Genomic DNA, 27,039 nt, shown 5'->3' on the forward strand with positions numbered 1-27,039 from the left:
TATATTAGAACCTATTAAATAATTAGTTGGTAATTGTTGATGGACCATATTACCCTTATTAACTAATTAGGTTTCCTCCTGGGTGCTTATATAAGCAGAATTAAGTGGAGGTTAAGGGGTTACTCAGTTACACAATTACACACACCCTATTAGCCATAACATCATTAGTTCGACGTCCTCTCCTAACCGATATCCCTTTTCGGTTCTCTAAGTCCCCATCATTAGTCAGCACCCTAAGGAGGAACCAGATCACGATGACAAGCATGTCGAACTCCATTACTGGATTCTCCAACGCACTGTCTGCTATAACAGGTATGTTTTAATGTTTTCCTTCATGTACAAACAGAACTGAACCAACATTGTATTTATACAGAATTGCCAGTTAAATGATGAATAACACTTACTTGCACATATCTATATAAACCTGAGAAGAGGATATCAATTTGGTGATGACGACTTGAAAGGCAAGAGCGAGACGATGAACATAAACACTAAAGAGGCTTATCCGCAGGTATTCATGGACATAATTCAGTCGGTTAGGGTATGCTTGCTAGACCAGTGACATGTATGGCAGAATGGTTGACGACTGATCTTGTCTGCACTCACTTGCTCAGTTGACTCTAATCAATGCTTGAACAGTGTACTTTTCTATACAAACGGAGAGCTCAACAAGTGAAACGAGGCTTCAAAACTAATCGAAACATCATCAAAGGACTACATGATCACAAGGAACCCGCATACATAAAAAAATATTATATGTTATATAGATTTTTGATATTCGTTTTTATGTGAAAATCCATCGTTTAACTGACAAGATTAAATAACATGTCTATACGCTTCAAAGTCGTTTTTCAGTAAAAAAAAAAAACATAAAGATAAAATAACCAAAACAAACAGGACCTAAACATATGTAATTTTCAACTCTTAACTTGAACAGCAACTCTGTGTGCTCCCCGACGAATCACCAACATTAATGGTGGTTCCTTTCCCAGGTGCCGCCACATCTTTTGCCGCCAACGCTTTCTTGCTAATGATGTGATAAATCTCCGTCAAAACAGTCTGAAACGCTTTCTCAACATTATGTGCGTCAAGTGCTGATGTTTCAAGAAACGAAAGCCCTTCTTTCTCGGCTAATGATTGACCATCTTGCTCATCCACGGCTCTCATATGGTTCAGATCGGACTTGTTTCCAGCCATCAGGACAACAATGTTGGCGTCGGCATTAGCTCTAAGCTCACGCAACCACCTCTGGACGTTATCGAAAGACGGTCTTTTGGTTATGTCGTATACAAGCAGGGCTCCAACCGCGCCTCGATAATAGGCACTCGTTATAGCTCTGTACCTCTCTTGCCCTGCGGTATCCCAAATTTGAGCCTTTATCATTTTTCCCTCAACCTGTGTTCAAATCATAGGTCAAATAATAGTATTAATTCATCACACTATAATAGTGTATGTATATACCTAGTTGATGAATCCAATTCTTACCAAACTAATTTACATGTGTTTAGCCTCAAAAGCAAAATATAACAAAGCCTCATTCTAAATGTTTGCTGCTTAACCGACTCAAAAACTAACAATCCTAAGGATGGCAATGGGTCGGGTTTGGGACGGGATAAGCTTGTCCCAAACCCGTCCCAAAACCTGTCGGGTTTCTAGCGGGTAAATACCCATTGGGTATCGGGTATACCCGCGGTTTTGGGAAAACCCGTTAATCTGAAAACCCGTTGGCTATATCCGACCCAAAACCCATCGGATGTCTACTAGGCAACTACTAATTATTAGTTACATTTAGTATTATCACAATCAAATTGTATCAAATAACTACAATGTATACAGAATAAAATACCTATATGTATAAAATAAATGGATGTAACATATATATACATATTTAAAAATATAAAAGAAATTATATCGAGTATACAATCGGGTAAACGGGTACACTTTATCGGGGAATCAGGTCAGGTAAACGGGTATATCACCAAATCCCAAACCCGTCCCAAACGCGCGAAAAAAATAAAAGCTAGTCCCAAACCCGATTAATCGACCCCAAAGGCCCAAACCCATCCCAAACCCGATTAATTCAGACATATATGTACAAATATTTTAAAAATATCAATAAAACTCAAGAATAACATAATTAAATCCTAGAAATTGCTGTGCACACATACAGTTTTCAATTTAATTTCCATATCATTATAATTATGTTTGTGATTGTAGATCTGCAATATAATACATGAATAGTAGCAATCTAAACATCAAATGCACAACATACAAAGCTAAAATTACAAACAAATCAAACCTGAAGAGTTCTAGTAGCAAATTCAACTCCAATAGTAGCTTTAGACTCCAAATTAAACTCATTCCTTGTAAATCTAGACAGAATATTAGATTTCCCGACACCAGAGTCTCCAATCAACACGATCTTCAACAAATAATCGTAATCATGATCTATTTTACCAGCCATTCTTCTTCTCTCCTACCTAACACACACAAAACTTATATTATAATATTATTGTAATCATAGATCCAGCTAGATCTAAGACAAACACGCGATCTGTATTCGATTTGGAATAATAATAAAATATAGAAATTGATTTAAAATGTGAATTAGAGAGTGAACAAGTGTGTATAGTTGGAGTGTGAAGAATGTTACCGGATCGGAGAGATCGGAAAGATGCCGGTGTGCAGAAAAAATCGGGGGAATGAGAGGAAACTGGAAAAGGGAATCTAAGGAGTTGGAAACTGCCGACATTAATATCTGAGGAGTGTATGAAAACGATGCGAGTTCAACACGTTTCAATGTGAGTTAAAGTTTTTTAATTTGTTTTTGTAAAATTTGAAGATTTAGTTTTCGTAACGAGTTAATATTCATACACACCTATCACTTCTATCTCTTTCTATATATATACATAGATATATAGTAAAAGAACAGGGTGAAAAAAAATATAAAAATAAGATATAGAGGATGTGAGAATAGTAATAACCTTGTAAAATTTAAAGATTTAGAGAAATATTGGAGCATGTAATTTTAAGTATGAAAAATAAACGAGTAAATTACAAAAATCGTCCTTTATGTTGATACTATATTACAAAGTGTGTTCTTTGTCTTCAAAAACTACAAAAAACGTACTCGATGTTTGCAAACTCTTGCAATTTATGTCCTTTAATCCTAACATAGTTAGTTTTTATGGTTAAATTTGACTAAGTCAACCTCACATAAGGGTATTTTGGTCATTTCATCCTAAATGCTAAAATAAATAATCATAAAAAACAATAAATAAAACAATTTTAAAATTATATATGTGTATATATATATATATATAATTATATATACAGACACCACATTATTAACCTCTCTTCTCCTTCCCTCTCTCTCTTTAACTATCCTACCACCACCACCTACCCCCACCACCACTACAACCCACTTGCCACCACCACCACCACCACCACTTCACATGCCACCACCACCACCACCACAAATCTGTCTCCTCTCTCTTCTCTCTTCACACACACTTTCTCCCTCTAGAACCACCACCGCCATCACCCACCCCACTACCATTAACCTCTGATCGAATCAACACCATCACGACCTCCACCGTCGCGGTGGTGGTTCTGAACCACCTGCCAAATACAACGATTGGATCTAAAATCGAGCCCCAACCAAGAAACGAACAGATCTAGGAATTTTGGGCGTTAACAACCATCATCCTCCTCGCATTCTGGTCAATCCTCACCGAAACTGTCACTCTCCGCTTCTCCGCCGACAATCTCAATCGTTTCTCCGACGATTTCGACATACTTATGAGTTTGTTATTGTTTATACTGTTTATGTTGTTTATGAGAGTGATTTTGGTGTTAATTTAGTTGATTGATTGAGTTAATTGATGGTTTTGAGAAGGAGGTTGAGGAGAGGGTGAAGGTTGTTGAGCATATGTGGGATGTGTATGTTAATAGCCGTCGGATCAATTTGCAACGGTTCTGGCAGGATGCGTTTGTGGCTACTTATAAGGATTTGACTAGTGATGTAGTTGAAATGAGAGAAGCTGCTATAATGGAGATTGCTAAGATGTCTTTTTGGTTTATTGATCTTGATCTATCGCCTCCACAATCAACGGTTGTTAATTTTGATGGAGACCGGCTTTTAGGTACCGGTCGATTAAACAGTGGGGGTGTGGAGGTGGTGGTGGTCCGGTGGGGTGTGTGCAGGTGGTGGGAGTGGTCCGGTAAGGTGTATGGCGGTGGTGTTCGGTCTAGTGGTGATGGTCCGGCAATTAGATAGCGCTGGTGTGTGTGTTGTGAGAAAGAGAGAGGTGTTTATGTGAGTGTATGTATAGGTATTTATAAATATATCTATATATCTAATTTTTTGATTATTTATTTTAGTATTTAGGGTAAAATGACCAAAACACCCTCATGTGGGGTCCATTTGGTCATATTTAACCATAAAAACTAATTGGGTTAGGGCTAAAGGACATAATGTGTAAGGGTTTGTAAACATCGAGTACGGTTTTTGTACTTATTAAATACAAGGAATAGAGTTTGCAATAAGTAGCATACACAAAGGACGATTTTTGTAATTTACTCAAAAGAAACATCAAATTCTTAAAACCGTTCTTAAGGTTTATGCAGTATTTGTCTGTTCCTTAAAAAAATTGTATCTGAATACGTGACATTCTATTTTTGTTGTCGCTTTCATCTAACTGACTAATCTCGTTTAAATGTATCGTTAAACGAAAGGCTTTTGGACATTTATCCGACAAAATTGAGGGGCATTTTGGACCTTTTATATGTTTTTTATCTTTTGACTTTTAATAAACTCATCACCACTGTCACCATGCCACCATCGACGCAACCACCACTACCACCCTACCTGACAAAACCACCACTACTGCTACTAGCACCACTATCGGCCATCAAAAAAATTAAATAGATAATTAAACAAATTGACTAGTGGATTCCTTCTATTTGCTACGCGAACATCATTATTAGCAAATTGAAGCTTCTATATCATCTATCAATGGAGAGAAAGATCGAAACGAAGGATGGATCGATGAGTTGATTCCATTCCTGAAACTAACTTAACAAGCTGAAAAATGGTCGGAGATGGCACGGACAATTGTGGTTTTTTCACGTCTTCCTGGTGCTCCGCTCCATCCCTACTCCTCGTAAGCACACAATCATATTTATTTTTAATGCTTGATTTCGTTTTTTTACTGATTTGGTAAAGATATATGATGAGGATACGTGCTAGACCGAACCGAAGACCGTCTATCCCGGGCCGATCATCCCCCGTCAAAAGCCGAACGCTAGTCACCAAAGGTACGACGCCATTGGATCGAGTCGGACGACCTAAACAGGTACGATCGACCTAGAGGATCGTCCCTAACTAACTTGGGGCCTACAACTCTAACTGCCTGACAGTGACTGGTTCGGCCATAACTACCTCGCCATGTCAGCATACCCAAAAGGTACAAATACCCCACTCAAACCTTCCAAAAGGGGTAATCGCTACTTTCTCTCTCTAACTCTCCTCTCTCTCTCTCTCTCACTGACTTACTTCACATACTCCGATACTTATTCTCACGCCCGAGCTTGGTCACAGAGAGACCCCCCTCCCTGTGACGAGGCTAACGGTGCGTTTTCTTCCTTGTTGTGATCTTTCAGGTTGCAGCCAAGACTTTCTAAGACTCTTTCACAGTTAGCTCAGACCAACTGGCAATTGAGTCTTCAGTGGCGCCATCCTCTCGGATTCACAAAACTCTAATTCCCAATTCATTTCACGTAAAGCTATGGCTTTTTCTGTACCGTCTTTTGACAATATCATAGCAGGTAGCACCACGTCGGCAGTAATCGTTTCTACGGTTCCTGCGGATACCCTGCTTCTCATGGTTCAGTAGTGGCTCCTTTGACCATGAGTTCTATAATCTCCACCTCAGTCACTGCTCCAGCCTCTACGGCTTTACCTGAGTTTGATAACACATTTTTGCTTTGAAATGTGGACCTCTAGAGACAGCTGAAGCAGCAGCAGCAACAAAGCAAACTTGTTTGGAAATGCTTACCCAAGGGCCAATCCCACTTCTACGGGAATTTTCTCCACTGGATCAATGGTAAGTCCTATAATCTCCACTCCTATGAAAACGTATGTTTCACAAGGATTTACTCCTATAAACGCTCCAGTTAATAACAGTCTGTACGACCTATTTCGCCAAGGATCTCTGGGTTAAAACCCTCAAGATAAGGAGCTAATTATACCGTACCAACCAACTTCGATGACTTCTCAGTAGAAGTTCACACTGAGAATTGCAAACGCCGCGCTCCCAGCCAAGCTTAAAATGCCGCCGACGTTAAAGTACTATGACGGAACCTCCATTTATTATCAAATAATAAATCCTCATTGCCTAACTCTTTAAACAATAACTAATTATTTCCAAATAATTAATCTCCACAATATTATACCCCAAATCGTGTTCTATATTAACAATTAAATATATTATTTGTGTCTATCCTGCAAAGTGTAACTCTTTGGATCATATTATGATAGCAATGTTAGATGATTGAGTATTGGACATACCAATTCCAATAGTCTCCCACTTGGACGATTCTCGGTTAATTACCCTTTAACGTAGACAACAATGGGCGTTTAGCTATATAATGTTGCCCCTATCAGGCATGACGGTTTATTTTCTTCAACTATTCTTTGTATTCAAGTAACATTTTACATGACAAAACGCAATAGCCTTGGTAAACTTATCTAAGTTCCTTTTTGTATAGGCATTCACTGAACATGACACATAGATCACCTTTCAGTCTTGCCATTTGTTCAACTATTCTTTTATTCTCTGAATCAAAATGTTCTAAAAACTTCACCAAACTTGAGCTTGGCCACACATTTATTCCAGTTTGAATCAAAGAGGGTACCTGAATGCATAACTCATTTGTGTAAAGGAGAACAAAATTCATTTGACAACATATAACTCCCACTTAATCTTAGATATGTTCCCAACCAAATACCCTTATTATTGTCCTATCATGATACAACGTTAGGTAATATCAAAGAACAAACTTTAATCATTTGTTAGTTCCAATATGTCTCTTAGGTCTAAGGACATTTATATCATACCAAATTTAAAACATCTAATAACTATGATCCATGAAGATCGTTGTGAATTGAGTTACGTCTGATATCATTCTCCAATGCATATCCATGAATATTGGTCCTAAACACCTTGAACCTTTATCTCATGAACGACTAATCCTTTATAGTAGTCTTACCTTGGATTAATTCCCATGAATCCAAATGACTGTAGACATTTAGAATAATTTATTCAAGTATACTTAAACGTACAAAAATAAATATATCACCATATTTATTATGCGTTTAACCATTAAATCAAAACAAAGAAATGTAGCTATTTAAATGTTCAAAGCGCCAAATACATGATATCAAGTCCATTCCCTAGCTTATCTTAACCCTATCTTCTCTGCATGCCCTTCATGTTTAGCCACATGCATAGGCTTAGTGAATGGGTTTGCTAGATTCAGATTTGTGTGAACTTTGTGTAAGACCCTATTCACGATTTGACCCAAAACGACGCAGCGGAAAATGAACCGTAAAATTTCTTTCTTTTAACTACTCTAACATACTTAAATACCGTTTAGGTCAACCCTTCTAACATAAATACATCATTCATCATTTATTTAATGTAACTATGTTAACAAATGATTACAAATAATGTGACCACTTTCCCATACAATCCATGATCTTCAACTTGATCCTCGTTCACTTGTCCATCATGAATATCTGATTAACCTGCGGTCGCCAACTCGCCATATATAACCAACACGTTAGTACATGGTAACATCATTTGTAATTTAATTCATATACTTAAAAGGCTATATCACATTCTATCTATGTAAGGTATTCTATTGAAACATCCTCTCAATTTTATTTACTCGAGTCCGACATCAATTCCTCGAGAGTCCGGCGTTCCTATACCTGCACTCCATTTATTTCATTCTCAATAGTAACATGGTTAGGAGTACGTAATCTCAAACATATTGAAAACCCTACTTCTTCACATATACGTATACCAGTGATCTACAATCATTAGATTATAACACGTGTATACACTTTCATATATCTAAATACATTCATACGTATCCCATTCATATGTACGTACATACAAGTTCACACTACTTACACACGCTACAGTTCCATATCTACATACATACAAGTCACATTCACTTATTTGTAAGTTGAGTCTTATCTACAATTATTGTTGGACCGTTCTGATGTCCTTAAACGTCAGTAAAAGTAGTTCATCTCAGTTTACAAAGGCGGAAACAAAGTAAACTAAGTCAAAACAGCTTGTTCCTTCCAATTTCTCTTTCTATTACTGATTGCGAGTCTTTACAATGATTCTGATACAAATCCGACAGCACCTCGACTCACAAACACACACATTCGTTCTGCTGACCGTTTGAACTGAACAACTATTTATAGACAACCACCCTTCCGTTTGAATGGTGTTCAAACGACCAGGATTGTTCAAACGGCTACACATGATTCAAACGGCCAGGTGAACTTCAAACGGCCAGGGTATGTTCAAACGGTAGACATCCTAAAACCTATACAAACCCTAATTTAATCATGTTTATGCACCCGTTTAACCTATCTAGACACAAGACTTAATAAGACGTAGTCAGCAGACATTTCGTGCACCAACAGACTCCCCCTTGGATGTTGACGTAGTCTTCAGCTCCTGAGTCTTTAGTCTTTGTCTCTTTATAACTTTGTCTTCTCATTGTAACAACTCAATCTTCACAGGTTCAAAATCTTTTCCAAGCTCCATCTTCAGACTTCCCTTTTGCTGTTGATCCAGACTCCCCCTTTCACAGACTCCCCCTCTCAGTATGCTGGGATCTGAGGTTTCTGGTTCAAGCTTTGACAATTAGCTTCCGTGGGTATAATGAAGTCTCCAAACCTGTTACTCAACCAATAACATTAGACTTTATCTTTTCAAACAATAAACACAAATTCAATCAGCTCTAGAAGTCCACTCAAGTATTCAAGTTCAAGTTAATGACCCTGATTACTTGATTTATCTACCAAGTTCAATTTAATGACCCTGGTTGATCTTTTGACGAATCCAACTGATTTTAGTAAAATCATTTTCAACTTTCTCTAAAAATAACAAGTATCAAGTTAATGAACTTGTTTTTGTCTTTGAAACAATTCAATTTCCAACAATGTAAGCTCTCCTCATTCTTCAGCTCAGAATCTCCTGCATCTGCTTCATCTTTCTAGAATCCGACAATCAACTTTCCACTCTGGTTTGTCTAAAATAAAGCAGAAATAAAATCTTTTTGGATTTTAATGTGTTCTAAACTAAGAAATTAAAATAACAGAAAACTTAAATTGCAGAAAGTAAACTATTTACAAATTTATTTTTGGCGAGCGTGTCAGGGAATCATATCAACTTTTCAGACAGATTACGAGTACCGTTAAGCTACATTACATACTCAGACTTAAACAATTCACCTCGATTGTCGATATACTGATCCATCTTAAATTCTCACACAAACTTCAATTTATTCAGGATACAGTTTAAGTGTCTTAAGAACTTAGTTCAATTCATGTGTCCCACCTCTTGAATATACTCCCGTATCCAGAATCCCAATATTCAGTCTTACAGGCAAGAATACTACAATGATATCTGTACATAAATTAGGGGTTAAATGCGAGAACTGAGGGATCTCAGGTCAGAACTTCCGTTCAGCAGAGAGATATCAGTTTCGACTTTGCAGTATGTCCCCTTTAGAGGATCTTTTCAGCTACAACAGATGATTATCAATTTTATTGTCTAATCAGCTGAGGGCTTTATGCTATATTTCAAGCATTTTGGATAAAGTATTAGCCAAGGACTAGGTCAGAACTACCGTTCAGCAGAAGTCCCGAAATAATACCCCAGACATCATAGAGTATAAACACCTAGTATATCAGAATACGAGACCTTTCAAACGAGATTTCAGGGGTTACCTATATATCCAAGTAGTGTTCCCCACGAATTTCACCAGTTTGAAATTTTAGGTTTATATCCCGAATAAATCTACTAAATGTACGAAAACCTATCGACACATCGTTAGTGAGACTGTTTAACTCTTTTTGTCTATCCAAATCTTTAGCATACAGTAATTGTCTAGCCGATGTACTATCATTTTCCCTATATACACAAGCTCTTTTTCAGATTTTATCATGTTTTTGTATTTTTCATTTTTTACTGTTTTTGTATTTTCTGAAAGTATAACTATATACAACTATCTATCTCCCCCTAAATACCAAAACACGTAAAAAATCGACAAACCATCGCAGATTGTCTCTCGTCTTCATCCGCAACAGTACTCTCATCAACGCTCACAACCCCATCCGACACTGAAAGCAATTTCATACCATTAAGTTTTAACAAATATTGAAACCGATTTTTATCAAAAGCTTTGGTATGCAAATCAGCTTTTTGTTCATCAGTGTGGATTTTCTCAATTCGTATCAACTTTTTCTCGAAGCAATCGCGAATAAAGTGATGACGAATTTCTATATGTTTAGTTTTAGCGTGATGTGCTGGATTTTTAGTGATATTAATTGCGGCCTCATTATCAACAAACAGAGGTGTGTTAAGAAACTGCAAACCGTAGTCGCGCATCTGTTGCTGTATCCACAGGATTTGAGAGCAGCAACTGCTAGCAGAAACGTACTCCGCTTCACATGTAGATAGCGCCACATATGTTTGTTTCTTACACTGCCAGGTAACCAATCTAGGACCAAAGAACTGGCATCCTACAGTTGTTGATTTCGCGTTGACTTTGCAGCATCCGAAATCCGAATCGGAATACCCTTCGAGCGTAAAATCGCCTTTCCTAGGATACCATAACCCCAATGACGGAGTACCTTTCAGGTAACGTAATATCCTCTTGACAATAATCATGTGCGATGCTCTTGGGTTAGACTGAAATCTTGCTGCAAGGCACGTTGGGTACATAATATCAGGACGTGAGGCAGTCAGATACATCAAAGAACCTATCATGGAACGGTAAAACGTTTCATCAGCCCTGTCTCCGGAGAGATCTGGGTGAATCCCATGATTAGTCGCAAGTGGGGTAGCAGCTGGAGTAGAACTTGACATTCCAAATTTCTCTAGAATATCATGCACGTACTTCGTTTGATGAATGAAAATTCCCTCAGGTAGTTGTTCAACTTGTAGACCCAGAAAGAATTTCATCTCCCCCATTGATGACATTTCGAATTTCTGCTTCATCACCTGTTCGAAATCTTTACACAATTTCTCATTTGTTGACCCAAAAATTATATCGTCCACATAAATTTGTACTATCAGAAGATGACCATCAACGACTTTAGTGAAGAGAGTGGCATCCACTTTTCCACGTATGAACTGGTTAGCGAGTAGGTGTTGAGATAAAGTCTCGTACCAGGCTCTCGGTGCCTGATGTAGCCCATACAACGCTTTGTCCAGCAGATAAACTTTGTTCTTGTGGATTGGGTCAGTAAAGCATGGCGGCTGACCAACATAAACCTCCTCTTTGACCTTCCCATAAAGAAACGCTGACTTTACATCCAACTGATATATTTTGAAATTCTTCCAAGATGCAAATGCTAGGAAAATTCTGATAGCCTCTAGTCGAGCTACAGGAGCATAGACTTCGGTAAAATCAATCCCCTCCTGTTGACTAAAGCCCTGAACAACGAGTCGAGCTTTGTTCCTTACAACCACTCCTCTGTCGTCCCTCTTACACTTGAAAACCCATTTTGTATTGATTTTCCTTTGACCCTCCGGCAAATCCACTAACTTCCACACTCCCAGCTTTTCAAACTGACTTAACTCTTCTTGCATTGCTATGACCCAAGAGTCTTCAGTAAGCGCCTCTTTGTAAGTTCTCGGTTCAACCTGCGAGATAAAACAACTTAATGAAAATTCAGTTTGTAAAGGTGCTACTGTAGAATAAAAACATGTTAAGCCCTGGTCAATTTGACGTCTCGTGCGAACGCCCGATTGCAATTCTCCTATGATCAACTCCTCTGGATGATAAGAAAGAGTTCGCGGCATCACTTCGCTTGGAACTTCTACATTTCCCTCCAGATTAGTAACATTTTGCTCTGCATCTTGTTCACCAACTTGGTTTGTTTGACTTGACAATTGGATCTGCTCCCCCTCAAGATCTGAATCACCATGGTCAAATACTGGCATGTTATCAGCTTCTTGATCATCATTCACCTCCGACTGATTACCAGGATCAACTTCATCATCATGTTCACCAGCATTACTAGGACCTGCTTCATCGTCATTTGAAGTTTCCCGAGGTCTTCTAGAATACTCCGCTGGGAACCTGAGCTGGGACTCATACTCTCGCAAAATATCCAGCTCATCAAAGAAATCTTCTTCTTCCTCAGATTCTTCCCTCATGTCAAACGAATCCCAAAGATTGTCATAATGATAACGCCATGAATCACCAGGATTCTGTGGCGGCATAGTGTACCCCTGACATTCAACATTCGCTGCATCAATAATCCGCTTCTCGCTTGGAACAAAGACACGCCGTGTAGGACTTGAATATCCAACAAAGATTCCCTCAATACTCTTTGAACCAAACTTGCCATTAGGCTCTATCACCGTACAGGGTAACCCAAACGGTTCTAGATACTTCAAATTCGGCTTGCGTTTATTGAGTAGCTCAAAACACGTCTTGTTGAATTTTTTTACAGTAAGAACTCTGTTGAGAGTATAGCATGCAGCAGAAACAGCTTCAGCCCAAAAATTAATTGGTAGCTTAGAATCTGCAAGCATCGTTCTGGCTGTCTCGATTAGCGTCCGGTTTTTACGTTCTGCAACTCCATTCTGCTGCGGAGTGTACGGAGCACTAAACTCATGCAGTATACCTCGTTCGTCACAAAATTCTTCCATCTTACTGTTTTTGAATTCAGTACCATTATCACTTCGAATTCTACAAATCGGCTTCTGGTACAAATTCTCAATTTTCTTAAACAATGCTATCAAGCTGTCAAACGTTTCGTCTTTTGATTTCAAAAACATAACCCAAGAAAATCTGGAGTAATCATCAGTCACGACCAAACAGTAGGAATCTCCTGTTATACTCTTGACATTCACTGGACCAAACAAATCCATATGAAGTCGCTCCAATGGTCCTGAAACTGAATTAACTTGCTTTGTAGGGTGTGACTTTTTCTTCTGTTTGCCTCTGACACAACTTATGCACTCCCCTTCCAGATGAAAACCTTTGACATGAACTCCTGTCACCAAATCGTTATGCACCAAGTGATTCATCTTCCTTAGGTGAATATGCCCCATTTTTCGGTGCCATAACCTTGATTCTTTCTCCGTTGCTCTGGACACAAAACAATGAGCCTGACCCGTGGTTGTAGTAGCGACGCTCATGTCCAACACGTACAGATCATTGACTCTTGGTGCCCTCATGATGATCCACTCTTCAGGTACCACAAATCCCGGTTTCAAAATCAAACATTCTTTGTCGGTGAAATGAGTAGTATACATTCTGTCACAGATCTGGGAGATACTCAGCAGATTGTTCTCCAGCTCAGCGATGTAGTTAACTCTCTCAAACGTTACGATGCCGTTCGATAACGTTCCTTCACCTATAATCCTTCCTCCTTGATTACCCGCAAAACCCACGTAACCACCATTAATGTTATTCACATCATACAGCAACGCGGTCTTCCCTGTCATATGCCTTGACGCTCCACTATCCATTATCCATCTGGATACAAGTTTTGGAAGATCCTGCACATAACAAATCATCACTTAAACAACTTCAAGAAAAATGCCGATTCATGCTTCGTGAACCAGGAAGCTCCGGCAATTCAAACTGTTTAGTCAAACATCGAGTCCACCCAGGCCTCATCAGCCTTAGGTGCAACCTTGACTCTCGCAATTTGAATTTTGAACTTTTCAGCCTTGAGAGGTGGAAAATTTTCATCATAATCAACCGTAATTGATTCTTCAGCCTTTTTCACCTCAGAAGTTGAAACTTTCTTCTCAACTTTTGATTCAATTTTTGGTTTCCACGCCTGTTGAGTTACTGCAACCCTTTTGTAAAATTTACCATTTTGAGTTATCAACTTCTTTACAGGTTCATTTTTCACTTTTAAGTTGTCAATTTTAACATTCTTCTTTTCAAGAACCTTCTTCTCAACAAACATCGGTGTTTTACCCTTCACATCATCCTTCTTTTGTTGAACTTTCACAGCTTCAGTCTTAGGCTTCACATAAGTACACTTTCGTGCAATGTGACCAACTTTATCACATCTAAAACAAGTACGAGTATCAGCTACCCGACTCGTGCCTTCAGACTGAGCCTGTGAAGCTCTCTTTTCAAAGAACTCTTTATTTGATTTCGAAAAAATTTCTTTTTCTTCATCAGCAAGTGAACTTGAACTGTTCACAAACTTTTTCTTCTTGACAAACCTCTTGTTTGGAACATTTCTTTTCTGATACGATTTACCCCCCTGATAACCACCCGACCAATTGTTTCTATTGTTATTGTAAAAACGTGGTGGATAAGAAGTTTTCTTGTTGTAAACCCTGTCTTTCTTTCGACTTAGATTGTACACTGCTGACAACTCCACTTCGACCAGTTTAAAAACATTTGTCAGTTTGTTCAAATTAACATTCTCTATCGTAAACTCAGAATCCGAAAACAACTTATCCGAACCCATCATCTTGTACATGACAAGGTTTGATTCTTCATCTAAGTTATTCTTGGACTTTTGTTTCGGAATGTATTTATCCAAGAAATACCCATCCTCCTCTGAAATGTCACAATCCGGTTTAAGTACTTTGTCAACCACACTTTTTACCACATCATTTTGGACACTTTCGTCACTGGAAGACGTGAACGTGACATCAATGTTCTCAGGAAGTTTAACATCATTTTCTTCCTCAATTTCCACCAAACTAGACTGCTTTTTCGTGTAGTTGTCTAAAATTGGCGGTGGAACTTTGTGAAACCCTACACCCGTTCCATCAGAAAACACATCCTCACCAGCTTTGTTTTTCCCTATGGGTTTGGGAACAATATGCTGCAAAACAAAGCTTGCTGAGCTATAGCTGTTTAACTTCAACTGAATTCGTTCGTTTTCAATTTCAGCTTCTTGAACTTTGAGTTTCAGTTTAGCAATTTCATCTAGTTGTTCGTTAATTGATTCTTCTTTTATTCTTACCACAGCTCTTAGATGTTCATTTTCTTTATATGTTTTGCCATTTCGATCATCACTATCTTTCACAATACTTTTAAGTTTTTTGAACTTCTCAGAAATTTGACGGTTTTCAAGAATTAGCTTTTCATTTTCACGTTTAACTTTCTCATGTTCAATTTTATCAGTTTCAATTTGAGCCGTTAATTCTTTAATCCGTTCGGTTGAAGCTTTTACAGTTTTGTCACGACCGAGAATCTGATCCTCAACATTTTTAACTTTCGTTGTCAGATTCTTAATTTTCTCATTGTTTAAGTACGTGACAGTGTTACAAAAATTGCATTGTTTGGTGCAATTTTTGCAGTCAGTATTTCCATCAATCTTGTTACCTGACGCATTTGTTAACACACTTTGACTGACCAGCCCCTTTGACTCAGTAACAGAATTAAGGTCTACCTCAAGTGCTTTCGCAGCCAGCACCTTGTCAGCCATCTTTCCCAGATTCTCTGCCGTCAACTCCTGTGTAGTATCAATCAAGCCAGTATCAATCTGCTTTGCTTTCTCAAACTCTTCTTTTTCTTTAATCTTTTTCTCCTTTATCTCTTTCTCTTTTTCTTCTTCAATCATCTTCTCAGTTGGCGTTCCCCACCACTTGTGCTGCCAATACTCATCATCTTCTTTTATCTCCTTGATGATGGCTTCCATATCGAGTGTGCTGTCATCAATCGCAATGTTTCCATACCGATCAAGATAGCATTCTCTGCCTGGATCCCATCTATTTGCTCTTCTTGCTTCCAGATAAATGCGAGAGATCCTCAAGATTCTGTTTTCAGCAATCATTTTTCGATAACAGTACTTCTGCTCGTCAGTACGATCATCTTTCCACGGAATCGGTTCATCATCAGTCGCCATGAATGCGTAACCAACCGCATCTTCTTCCGGTAACACTTCCTTACTCCAATCGTACCCCTCATCATCGTAAATCACAGCGAGAGCCCTTGATTTGTCTCTGTTATCTTCAGTCTGCTTCAATCTCGACGGCTCGGATTTATTTTGATGATAGATTGCCTTTTTGTAGTAATCATCTTGAAACGGATTCTCCGACTCATCAACATATGCATTTCTGCATTCCCGCTTGAAGTGACCCTTCTGCTTACACTTAAAGCACGTCACCTTGGATTTGTCGAACCCCAACTTTGTAGACGGACCACCGATCGTTTTTCTCCCAGTAATCTCCATGAAGCGTTGTGCACGTCGAACTGCACTTGCCATCGCCCAACGAATGTCGATCAGTTCCATTTCTTCGGGATCTATCTGATCGTAATCTTCTTTTGTCAGATTTGTATTCCCGATCTTACCAGCCACCAACCCTTCATATGATTCCAACACAGATGCCAAGAAAACCATCTGTTGCTTAGCCGACTCCTCATCAAAATTCTGTGCGTTCTTCAAATCTATCGCGATGTTGCAGGAAAACTTTGCATCAGAACGATTTGCAGAAGACGTAGATCCACTGTGATAACCACTATGGCTTTCACTGCTTGGACTGCTTTGACTTTCTTTGTTTGCTGAAGAAACATTCTCAGCAGTAAATGCAGTTTTAGGAGAAGCAGCTTTCGGCATCAAGCTTTTCGGATAGTATAGATCCAGGTTTTGCTGATAAGATGAGTGATTGATTTTGTGTGTTTTCTTCAGTTCTAGCTCATGACTTTCAAGTCTCTCAATCACCAAATCTGGAGTCAAATTTTCAGGAGCAATAGTGTTCTTCAACATCAGTGCGTAATATCTCCAATCCACTTCATCTGGTAATGAATCGAACAGTTTGTCAACAAGTTCTTCATCAGAATACGTGATCTTATGTCGTGCAAGCTCCAGCTTCAGATGACCGAACCTTTCAATCATTTTGCAAACCGATTCATTTTTAAGACAACCAAACATGTCAAACTCTTTTCTAAGAAGTTTCGTTTTATTTTTTACAATCTCTTTACTTCCTAGACACTTCTTCTTGAGTTTTTCCCATAAATCTTTTGCATTGGAGTAGTCTATCAACGAAATGATGTCTTCCCGCACCGACTGAAACAGTAATGCCACACACTTTTGCTCGGCAACAAATCCTTCAATTTCTTCAGCTGATCTCAATGCTTCACCATTCTTCTTTCCATTTGCATATCCGTTTTTCATACTTTTCCAGCTTGCAAATGCGAATGCCATCAGCCAGTCTTCGAACTTTGTAGACCACCTACTATAATCTTCTATAGCCATCAGCTTCGGAGGTTTGTTGAATGTACTAAATGCGGTATCCGACTCCCAAGCTTCTTTCTTTTTCTCTTTTGGTGGATCCTCATTCGTATTGCTCGAAGACGTATCATTGTTTTCCAGAATTTCCCGTGAATGCGTACATGTCGCTGAACGGGTTCAAGAAAATAACATCCATCGTGAATGTACCTGAAAATCAGACAACACTTAGAAAAATTTTGATTTTTGAAAATATCAGACTCAAACGGAACCTGTTCAAACGGAATGGTTCAAACAGTGATTCAAACGAGCAGGTTATTTTCAAACGGAATGGACTTGTCCGTTTGAAATAACAATAGTTTCAAACGACAGATATTCAAACGACCACCCCAAACGGAATGGATTCAAACGGTTACACTTCAAACGATATGTTCATTTTCAAACGATAATTTCAAACGGTCTTCATTTTTCAAACGATCAGTATGTTTTCAAACGATAGGACTTGTTTTCAAACGATACGTTCAAACGGACTGTGCCTTTTCAAACTGATGACGTCATTTTTCTCGAACAGTTTCAAACGGACACTACGATTTCGATTAGTTTTAGATCGAATTTTAGTTCCAAATTGTCAAGGATTAGTTAAAAGTGAATTTCGTTTGATATGTGAACGTTTCAAGCCATTTTAACCGTGACAACTAGTTCAAATCAGAAAAGAAAGGTAGAAGTGAGATAATCCGGCGATTTCAAGCTGTATTTGGTATGAACTCCTCGTCCTGAGCTCTGATACCACTTGTTGGACCGTTCTGATGTCCTTAAACGTCAGTAAAAGTAGTTCATCTCAGTTTACAAAGGCGGAAACAAAGTAAACTAAGTCAAAGCAGCTTGTTCCTTCCAATTTCTCTTTCTATTACTGATTGCGAGTCTTTACAATGATTCTGATACAAATCCGACAGCACCTCGACTCACAAACACACACATTCGTTCTGCTGACCGTTTGAACTGAACAACTATTTATAACAACCACCCTTCCGTTTGAATGGTGTTCAAACGACCAGGATTGTTCAAACGGTCAGTGTTCAAACGGCTACACATGATTCAAACGGCCAGGTGAACTTCAAACGGCCAGGGTATGTTCAAACGGCCAGACATCCTAAAACCTATACAAACCCTAATTTAATCATGTTTATGCACCCGTTTAACCTATCTAGACACAAGACTTAATAAGACGTAGTCAGCAGACATTTCGTGCACCAACAATTATATCAACACAAATCAATGCAATTACAAACAAACATAACCGACTAACTTCCAACAAACATGATGAACTTTCCATTAACATGATGAACATCCCATTATCACGATTAACATTCATCAACATAATAAATATTCCATTAACACGATGAACATTCAGCAACATATTGAACATTCCATTAACACGATGAACATTCAGCAAAATAGTGAACATTCCATTAACACGATGGACATTCAGCAACATAGGGAACATTCCATTAACACGATGATCATTCAGCAACATAATGAACATTCCATTAACACGATGAACATTCAGCAACATAATGAACATTCCACTAACACGATGAACATTCAGCAACATAATGAGCATTCCACTAACACGATGAACATTCAGCAACATAATGAGCATTCCACTAACACGATGAACATTCAGCAACATAATGAGCATTCCACTAACACGATGAACATTCAGCAACATAATGAGCATTCCATTAAGACGATGAACATTCAGCAACATAATGAGCATTCCATTAACACGATGAACATTCAACAACATATTGAACATTCCACTAACACGATGAACATTCAGCAACATAATGAACATTCCACCAACACGATGAACATTCAGCAACATAATGAACATTCCATTAACACGATGAGACTATCATCTGAATTTACATTAAGGATAGACGAAGTTCATATGAACTTAATGTTTTGGTCAAAAATCACACAAGGATAATGCAACCAAACTCTTTGTAAACGGGGAATGATGCTTGGTATGATGAACAAAGATAAGGATCACTATAATGAAAATTTCACAAGTGACACAAGGATTTATACGAGGAAAAAGCCCTTGATCAATGAATGATCTCCGGCATAAAAAACCTCGGGTGATGGAAACTACCGATCACCAAACTTCAATATAACAAATAATGGTTACAACTTCGGATGGTAACGAGCTAGGTACAAGGATCACTATAGTATTGTCACGGCTCCCCGACCCACCCTGGACGGAGTCGGGGGCTGCGAGGCAGTTCCCGGTGGTACTCGTGGTATTTATTTTATGCGGCAGCGGAAGTCTTTGATTAACAGGATCTTTTCACCGGAAAATACTTGTTTAGTATATTACACAAAGTTTAAGGAATAAATCCCAAAATTTACAATAAGTTGATTTCACATAGAAATCTTTATTTTTCCAAAACATGTTTTATTTATTTACAATGAGCCACTTCCCTGAGCTTGATAGTGCTTTACTGCACTTTTTCTGGATCACACAGATCACCTGAAACATGTTTGAAAAAGGTTTTGTCAGCGGGGAAATACTGAGTGAATCATTCCATTTTCTAAAACGACCCGTTAGTTATAAATCACAGTATTAAGAGCGATTACAATGTTTCTATCAACCAATTATCAAGAATGGGTATTTGTCACTCGACCGGATCTGTGACTGTGGTCATACCACTATTGGGTCCCGTCGCCCCAATAATGACGGTTTACTCACACAGAGCAATAATCACTCACATAGAGTAATACTCACTCACATAGAGTGATAGAATTAGTAATGTGCACAATACCCCACATACCAGCTGTAATTTGGTGATTACAAAGACTCAATCCCTGTAATTATAACCTTGAAAATAATTTGAGGTATTGTAATACTTGTCACACCCTGTCTTTTGCGGAAGCGTATGATGTGTGACTAGCTTGTTATCATTGCATTCGATCATAATAAACAACTACATGATTTAAAACGATGTTCATCCATTCGGAAAATTTTGAGGATCACAAACACTTGTCATTTAAGTTTTAAAACACAACCTTCATCTAGGTTACAATTCAACAAAAGTGGATGACATCAAAACTTGTAGTCTACTTCTAGTTACAACACTTGCGCCCAAGATCCATCCTGTCACCTGAAATACATGTAATTTTGGAAAACATCAACATAAAGTTGAGCGAGTTCATGCGTTTTGCATACCGAGTATGAAAACATGGTATGTATCTTGTATAAATAAAGTATTCTTGCAAAAATCAAGTTTTCTTGTGTACACCACGTACTAATTGAATGTTTGTACAAAGACATTTCGGCATGTGAGGACATATGGAGCATTAGTGTTGGCTCCTTTAAGGCATGTGAGGACTTATGGAGCATTAGTGTTGGCTCCTTTAACTATGTCGATTACCCTCGACTGTGTCGATTAACCTCGACTGTGTCAATTTCCCTTGACTGTGTCGATTACCCTCGACTGTGTCGATTTACCTCGACTGTGTCGATTTACCTCGACTGGGACACCGAAGCACTCAAGAGGTCACATAAGGACCATGAGTGGGGCTCGGCCGTACCCGTTAGATCTAACCCTCGTCCCTAATTACTGAATGTTTTTAATGGCTTGGTACTAGTTTTCACCAAGACTTTATGGCATTTTTAGTATTAAGTCTATGCTCACATGATCTAGTAATTTCTAGGCATTTCTTAAAGCACATCATACTTGGTTCTCGTTCTCACCAAGTGTGCTTCTCGTATTTTTGTATTCTCGATTCGTATTGCACTCGGTACTCGTTCTCACCAAGAGTGCTTCTTGTATTTTTACTACTTGTAAAAAAATTATAATATTTGTAACATGTATTTCACCCCCGAGAGTTATAAAACCAAAAACAGTTAAAGAAAAGGGGGAGCATGAACTCACAACTTTGCGTTCCTGCGTCGTAAACTTCACCGGAGTTGCTTATCTAGCGTCGTGACCTAAACGCGTTTTATTAACGTTAGTCACTAGACTTGTATTGCACAAGTGCAAGTCACTATCTTTTGTATTTGTGTTCTTGTGTTAAAAATATTTATATTTTTAACTATTTGTCTTATATCATTTTCTCAAAAATAAATATACGTATCTTGTATTTTGCACCCGAATTATGTATTTTGTCCAAGTAATATATTTTCATAAATATATCCTCTTGTATGTGTCTAAGCATGTTGTATGTGTATTTTCATGTTTATACTCCTCATGAGTATTTAGTGTATCTTTACGTCTCAATACGCTAGCACGTATAACACATACTATATACACTTAGCACAAAAGTTGGTGATAAAATAATATATATTTTTCTCTCAAAAATATACATATTTATATCCACTTTTATTTTTGAAGAAATCCTCATTTCTTATCACCAAAAATTAGGGAAACCTTGGTAATACCTTTAAATACATTTTTAGGGAATAAGTTCTTCAAAAACTTATATTTTTCTAAGTGTCAAAATTTATAAAAATTTTGACAGAGTTTCCCCTAAAAATGGAGGTTTCCCATGTTTTCAAAACATGTGTTTATTTTCTTTTAAATCGTCAACAATCATCAACAACAATTATCAACAATAATCATCAACAACAATTATCAACAATAATCATCAACAACAATTATCAACAATAATCATCAACAACAATCACTAATTTTCCCCATTTCATGAACTTGCATATTTACAAAAATGTGTAGTAATTTACTAGCACATTTAGTAAGTCTTGTTATCTTTAAAAATAAGTTTAATTTCTTAAAAAAAAAACTTTATTTTTAAAGAATATGAAGTTCCACAACTTCTAGTCGGTTTTTACGAAAATTATTTCTTTGTTAAAACTTTTGTTACACTAGTGTTCGCACACTTGTTTGATCACAAAAAATCACTTTTGTTTGTGTAAGATCCGGATTAGAACATGTGATTTCTTTTGACGCTTGGTCTTTTGAAAATACCACTTGTGGACACATAGATCGGCTAGTTTTAGACACTATTTCATAAGTAAAAATACTTTTACACAAGTTCATGTTTCTTGTGTGGTAGAGTTTCACCTTTTAACCCTTGCACCATTTCAAACAAGCTTATGTCAAGATCCATGATCTTAACCAAACAGGGTTAAATGATGATCCGAGCTACCACAACGTAGATCGGGCCTAAATAATCACAAATTTCAATTACTACAACATTTACACAACTAGTGAGCTTTTAACCATCATTTTTCATGTTTTTAGTAGACTTTAATGCACCATTTTGTAAGATTTCGAGTTTTAATCATTACACATCACATTAACCACTTCAAAATAGCTCAAGAATGTGTTTTAAGCAACATACCACTAGCTCGAGGCTAGGGAAGTATCTAGACGCGAATGTGGTGGATAAAAGCTAGAGAAAGAGGTCCTTCGAGCTCCGAGTGCACCAAGCCTTCTTATGCGTGACACTTGACACTTGTATGATGTTGGAATGTGAAGAACAAAATCGAAAAATATGATGGATGATCAAGGGGTGTTCGGCCGAAAGTTTTTGAGGGAGAGGATAGAGTAGTTTTGTGGTGTTGGGTGGTGAATTGTCTAGTGTGCCATCTCAAGGTATTTATAGACATTCCATACGGCATATTCCTAGCATATTCCTGGCATATTCCTGGAATATTCCTAGCATATTCCTGGCATATTCCTGGAATATTCCTGGCATATTCCTGGCATATTCCTGGAATATTCCTAGCATATTCCTAGCATATTCTTTGGAATATTCCTAGCATATTCCTGGAATATTCTTAGCATATTCCTAGCATATTCTTGGAATATTCCTAGCATATTCCTAGCATATTCCTGGAATATTCTTAGCATATTCCTAGCATATTCCTGGAATATTCCTAGGTTTTCTGCGTTGTCTGCGTTTTGCAGTGTAAGCACTGTGTCGCGTAGGAACACACGGTACGTGCTTAAACTTGAAAAATAACGTTTTTAAGCGTTTTAATTTATTTTTCAACACGAACCTGATTAAAATAAAATTTTAATCATAACAGAATATTTGTGGGATTAAATATTATCCGGGCAGCCATCAACGTTCGTTTCGCAGTTTTGTCGCAATTAGTTCTGCTCTTAAAGTGTGTTTCGGGTGCTTTTTAGTGCTTATTTTTGCTTTCATATAGCATATATATTAAACCCTTGTATGTACTCTTGGGTTTTAATGTATTCTTGTTATTGGACCTACACCTAGGCTCCAATTTTATTGTCTGACTGCTTTCTGCAGTTCCGTTGACACAGTGTGTCTTACCGGTGAGTTTACTAATATTTTTGACGCAACGCTCTCGTTTTTGCATAAAGCAATATTTTGTAGTATAAAACGTACATGAATTCACTTGTATGGAATTCAGAAACTTATTTCTCTTGTAAACTAGATCATGTATGTTCATTAAGGCACATATCACTGTTCATTTAGTGTACGGAATGTACGGAAAAGTGACGGTTGTCACAATACTTACTCACAAACGGTGAGAAAACAGTTTTAAAAGAAGAATGACTCACAAACTGTGAGAAAAGAGTTTATAAAAGGGAATGACTCATATTGCAGATTAACGAGCAAATAGATATTGCCTACTGATTAGCCTTGATTACACCTAGTTTAATACAATGTACACACAGGCAGGTTAGTAACTAATACAGCAGTTACGTCAATTCACGAGATTAAACCCTCACAACGATTAATCAGTGCAATACTCGATAATTCAATCGGATTCACAACGAATAACAGAGCATAGTCCGAATTCGAACAGCACTCTAATATTCAAGTCGAAATCACGACGAATAATCAAAGTACAAGCTCAATTGAGCAGCACCTGGAATATCGTTGGATAGTTATAATCAATCGGACGTTGAATCGTAATAGCGATCGAGTTATTACCCTGATTGCGGCAGCGTTTCGATAATCGTGTGTGTTATAAACTGTTTCGACTGTAACTCAGTACATAAGGTGAATTTGGACGTCGAAGTAATACCAGAATCAAGTGCCAACGTCCCCTATTTATATCTGAAAAATGTGCTCCCTCGCGTGTCGCGACAGGGAAACCTGGTCCTGTCGCGTGGCGCGACGGATAACAATTTAGGGTAGGGTAGGTTCGTGTCCCAGTAGCTTGGATGAGTTGTTAATCACACGAAATTTTACTTCTTCAGCAAGTTTAGAGAATAAACGTTACTAGGGTTTAACCCCCCCTGAGTTTTAGGGGCCCTGATCCTAATTCCGATTGTTATGAAAATTTTAGGGTTTATGCGGAATTACTTGGGTTTCTCAATTAGGATTTCCTTAATAGCTAATTACCATCCTAATTATCGATTTTCGTGACAGTTGTTACAAGTATCGTGTGCTAAAGCGTGTGAGAAATGTGTTGTGTCTTCCGAATGTTCAAGAGTGCCATTTATACAAGTGTGTGTGGTTCTATTTTAGGCAAATCACCTAACTACTAGCTCGTTACCCCTTTAGAAATAGAAGTAAATTTAGCCTAATTAATTTCCCTTGAATTGTGCTGAGTTTCCATATTATCCATAACGTCCATCTTTGATTATGCATATGCGAAATTAGCGTGACAGATTCCTTGTTTACGTTGCTAAGACCAGGTCCAACTCGTAATTCCTGCAAAACAACATTAAATCCAAAGAGAACAATCGCTAGTATGAGGATCCTTAGGATGATCCATGATCCTGACCCTGGAGCTCTTCTGAGGATCACTATCTGCCAAAGAAACAAGGATCACTTGTTAGGATACCGAGTAAGGATCATAGGTCATAAAAATCCAGCCCTAACAATTGCCCCCAAAATATAAGGAGTATTTATGTAATATTAATGAGTTATATTTTGCCGAATCTTATCTATAACTAACTCAACGGATATATAGCCGTTAAGAACGAACTATCCGTTGCGATCTGACGTCATGGAGATGACAGCCCTGCACAAATCATCATTATAAATAGAAATAGGGATAGGATCGTTTGCATTTAAATTCAGGAACTCTTCCCTTTATAACCGCGACCAGAGGATTGAACAGGTATTCCCCTTTATCTTCTTTCTTCCTTGCTCTGTTTTTCTTTTCTTTTTCCATCGTTCTGCGAAAGATGTTGCTCCGGAACTCTCCCTGTAAGGATCCTAAGAAGAGCAGCCCCTTGAAGGGTCAAAGGATCATCAAGGATTCCCCCACCGAGAGGTGTTGCTTTACCGACCCTCAAATCGATAAAATCCGTCATTGTTTCCCGGCGGAAACCCTTTTCAAGTCTTTTAGTCCTACCGCTTTGAGTGATTTCATCTCTGAGACTTGGGTAGCTTTCCCGGTCACTCCTTTCATGATAGGATACTCATATCCTTTCCCTCAGTTTACCCAATCCTTTTTCTCTCTTACAGGCATCTGCTATATCCAGGCTATGCCGATGATCTGGAGGGTCTTATACACCCTTGAAAGGTTCATCGAACAAGAAGGGATAGACCTTGGTATGGCAGAGTTGGCTGAGATGTATGATCTCACAACTTTTGGATCCCACCGATACTTGTTCAAACGAAAAGCTGGAGAGGAGCACCCTGTTCTCAAGGTTACCAAAAATGATGTGAACTGGAAGTGGCGGTTCTTTTTTGTAAAGAGAGATACCATCCCTAATGGGGAGGATTTGCCCAAGAAGTGGGCCACCCATGGTAGGATATAGGATCCTGGAAGGATCACCGTAGAACTTGTCCTGTAGCATGAGAATCACTGATGTTCTGTTGTTTTCTTGTTGTGCAGCTATCTCCGTTTCACACCTGAAGTTGACTCCTGCTGCAAAAGAGAGGCTCCTGGCCTTTAAGAAGCTTGATCCTGAAACAAGAACTTTCCAGGTTACCACCCAGGATTCTCAGGAAGTATCCTCTGCCTCTGTCACAATGTCAAGTAAGTATCCTTATTTAAGGAGTATTTATATAATGAGAGTCAAATAATATTAAGATACTTATCTTGTTTTGGTTGTGTAGGTGCTGGAAAATCCTCTAAGTCTGCTTCAAAGTTCGGCATCGATGATCTTACTAATGTCAAATCTGCAAGGAAGAAGACTCCTGCTGCTAGCCCAACTGCTTCAGCCCCTAAAGCACCAATCAGGGGAAAAGGAAGCAAGAAGAGAAAGGCCTCTGAGGATTTGCAAGGTCTGCCCCTGCTCCGCTAACAGTTTCTGGATTACTTCAACGAGGTAAGGATCACTGCCCCTGTTTGTGTATCCTGACAGTTTTGAGGATCACTTGTTTCTGATGTTATGCCTTGTTTTCCTTGCAGAAATTTGTTGAGATAGAGACGTATGTTGGCCACGTCGAGGATCAAGACCGCCAGATTGCTGACCTTCAACAAATGGGTGTGCTGAAGGATCTTAAGATAGCTGACCTTCAGAAGGAGCTCCGGGCCACCAAGGATGATGCTGCCAAGATGCTGATCAACTTTGACTATGAGAAGCATGAGATCACCCAGGATGCCAAGGTCTCTGCTGCAATAACCATGTATAAGATCCAGCTGCAGATGGCTATGGAGG

At 38.3% G+C, this 27,039-nt stretch overlaps 2 protein-coding genes across 2 annotated transcripts; one reads left to right on the forward strand and one right to left on the reverse strand.

Annotated features, from left to right (window-relative positions):
• Positions 1-755: 755 nt before the first annotated feature.
• LOC110865522 (ras-related protein Rab2BV) lies at positions 756-2,812 on the reverse strand. The gene is made up of 3 exons (XM_022114782.2): positions 2,654-2,812; positions 2,300-2,480; positions 756-1,395 (listed from the first exon to the last, which is right to left on the reverse strand). Exons 2-3 carry the CDS (start codon positions 2,462-2,464, stop codon positions 925-927), a joined length of 636 nt encoding a protein of 211 aa, XP_021970474.1. The 5' UTR covers positions 2,465-2,480; positions 2,654-2,812; the 3' UTR covers positions 756-924.
• Positions 2,675-4,279, forward strand: LOC110944786. Its single transcript, XM_022186433.1, has 4 exons — positions 2,675-2,680; positions 3,682-3,809; positions 3,843-3,852; positions 3,899-4,279. Exons 1-4 carry the CDS (start codon positions 2,675-2,677, stop codon positions 4,277-4,279), a joined length of 525 nt encoding a protein of 174 aa, XP_022042125.1.
• Positions 4,280-27,039: the final 22,760 nt, after the last annotated feature.

The sequence above is a fragment of the Helianthus annuus genome, chromosome 6 (genome assembly GCF_002127325.2).
Source record: "Helianthus annuus cultivar XRQ/B chromosome 6, HanXRQr2.0-SUNRISE, whole genome shotgun sequence".
Classification (NCBI taxonomy): Eukaryota; Viridiplantae; Streptophyta; class Magnoliopsida; order Asterales; family Asteraceae; genus Helianthus; species Helianthus annuus.

Excerpts from the sequence above, each read along its gene's own strand:
- LOC110865522 (XM_022114782.2), bottom strand. The coding sequence starts at position 2,464 with ATGGCTGGTAAAATAGATCATGATTACGATTATTTGTTGAAGATCGTG. Across the intron at positions 1,396-2,299 it reads TTGCTACTAGAACTCTTCAG|GTTGAGGGAAAAATGATAAA; the intron begins GTTTGATTTGTT and ends ATTTGAACACAG.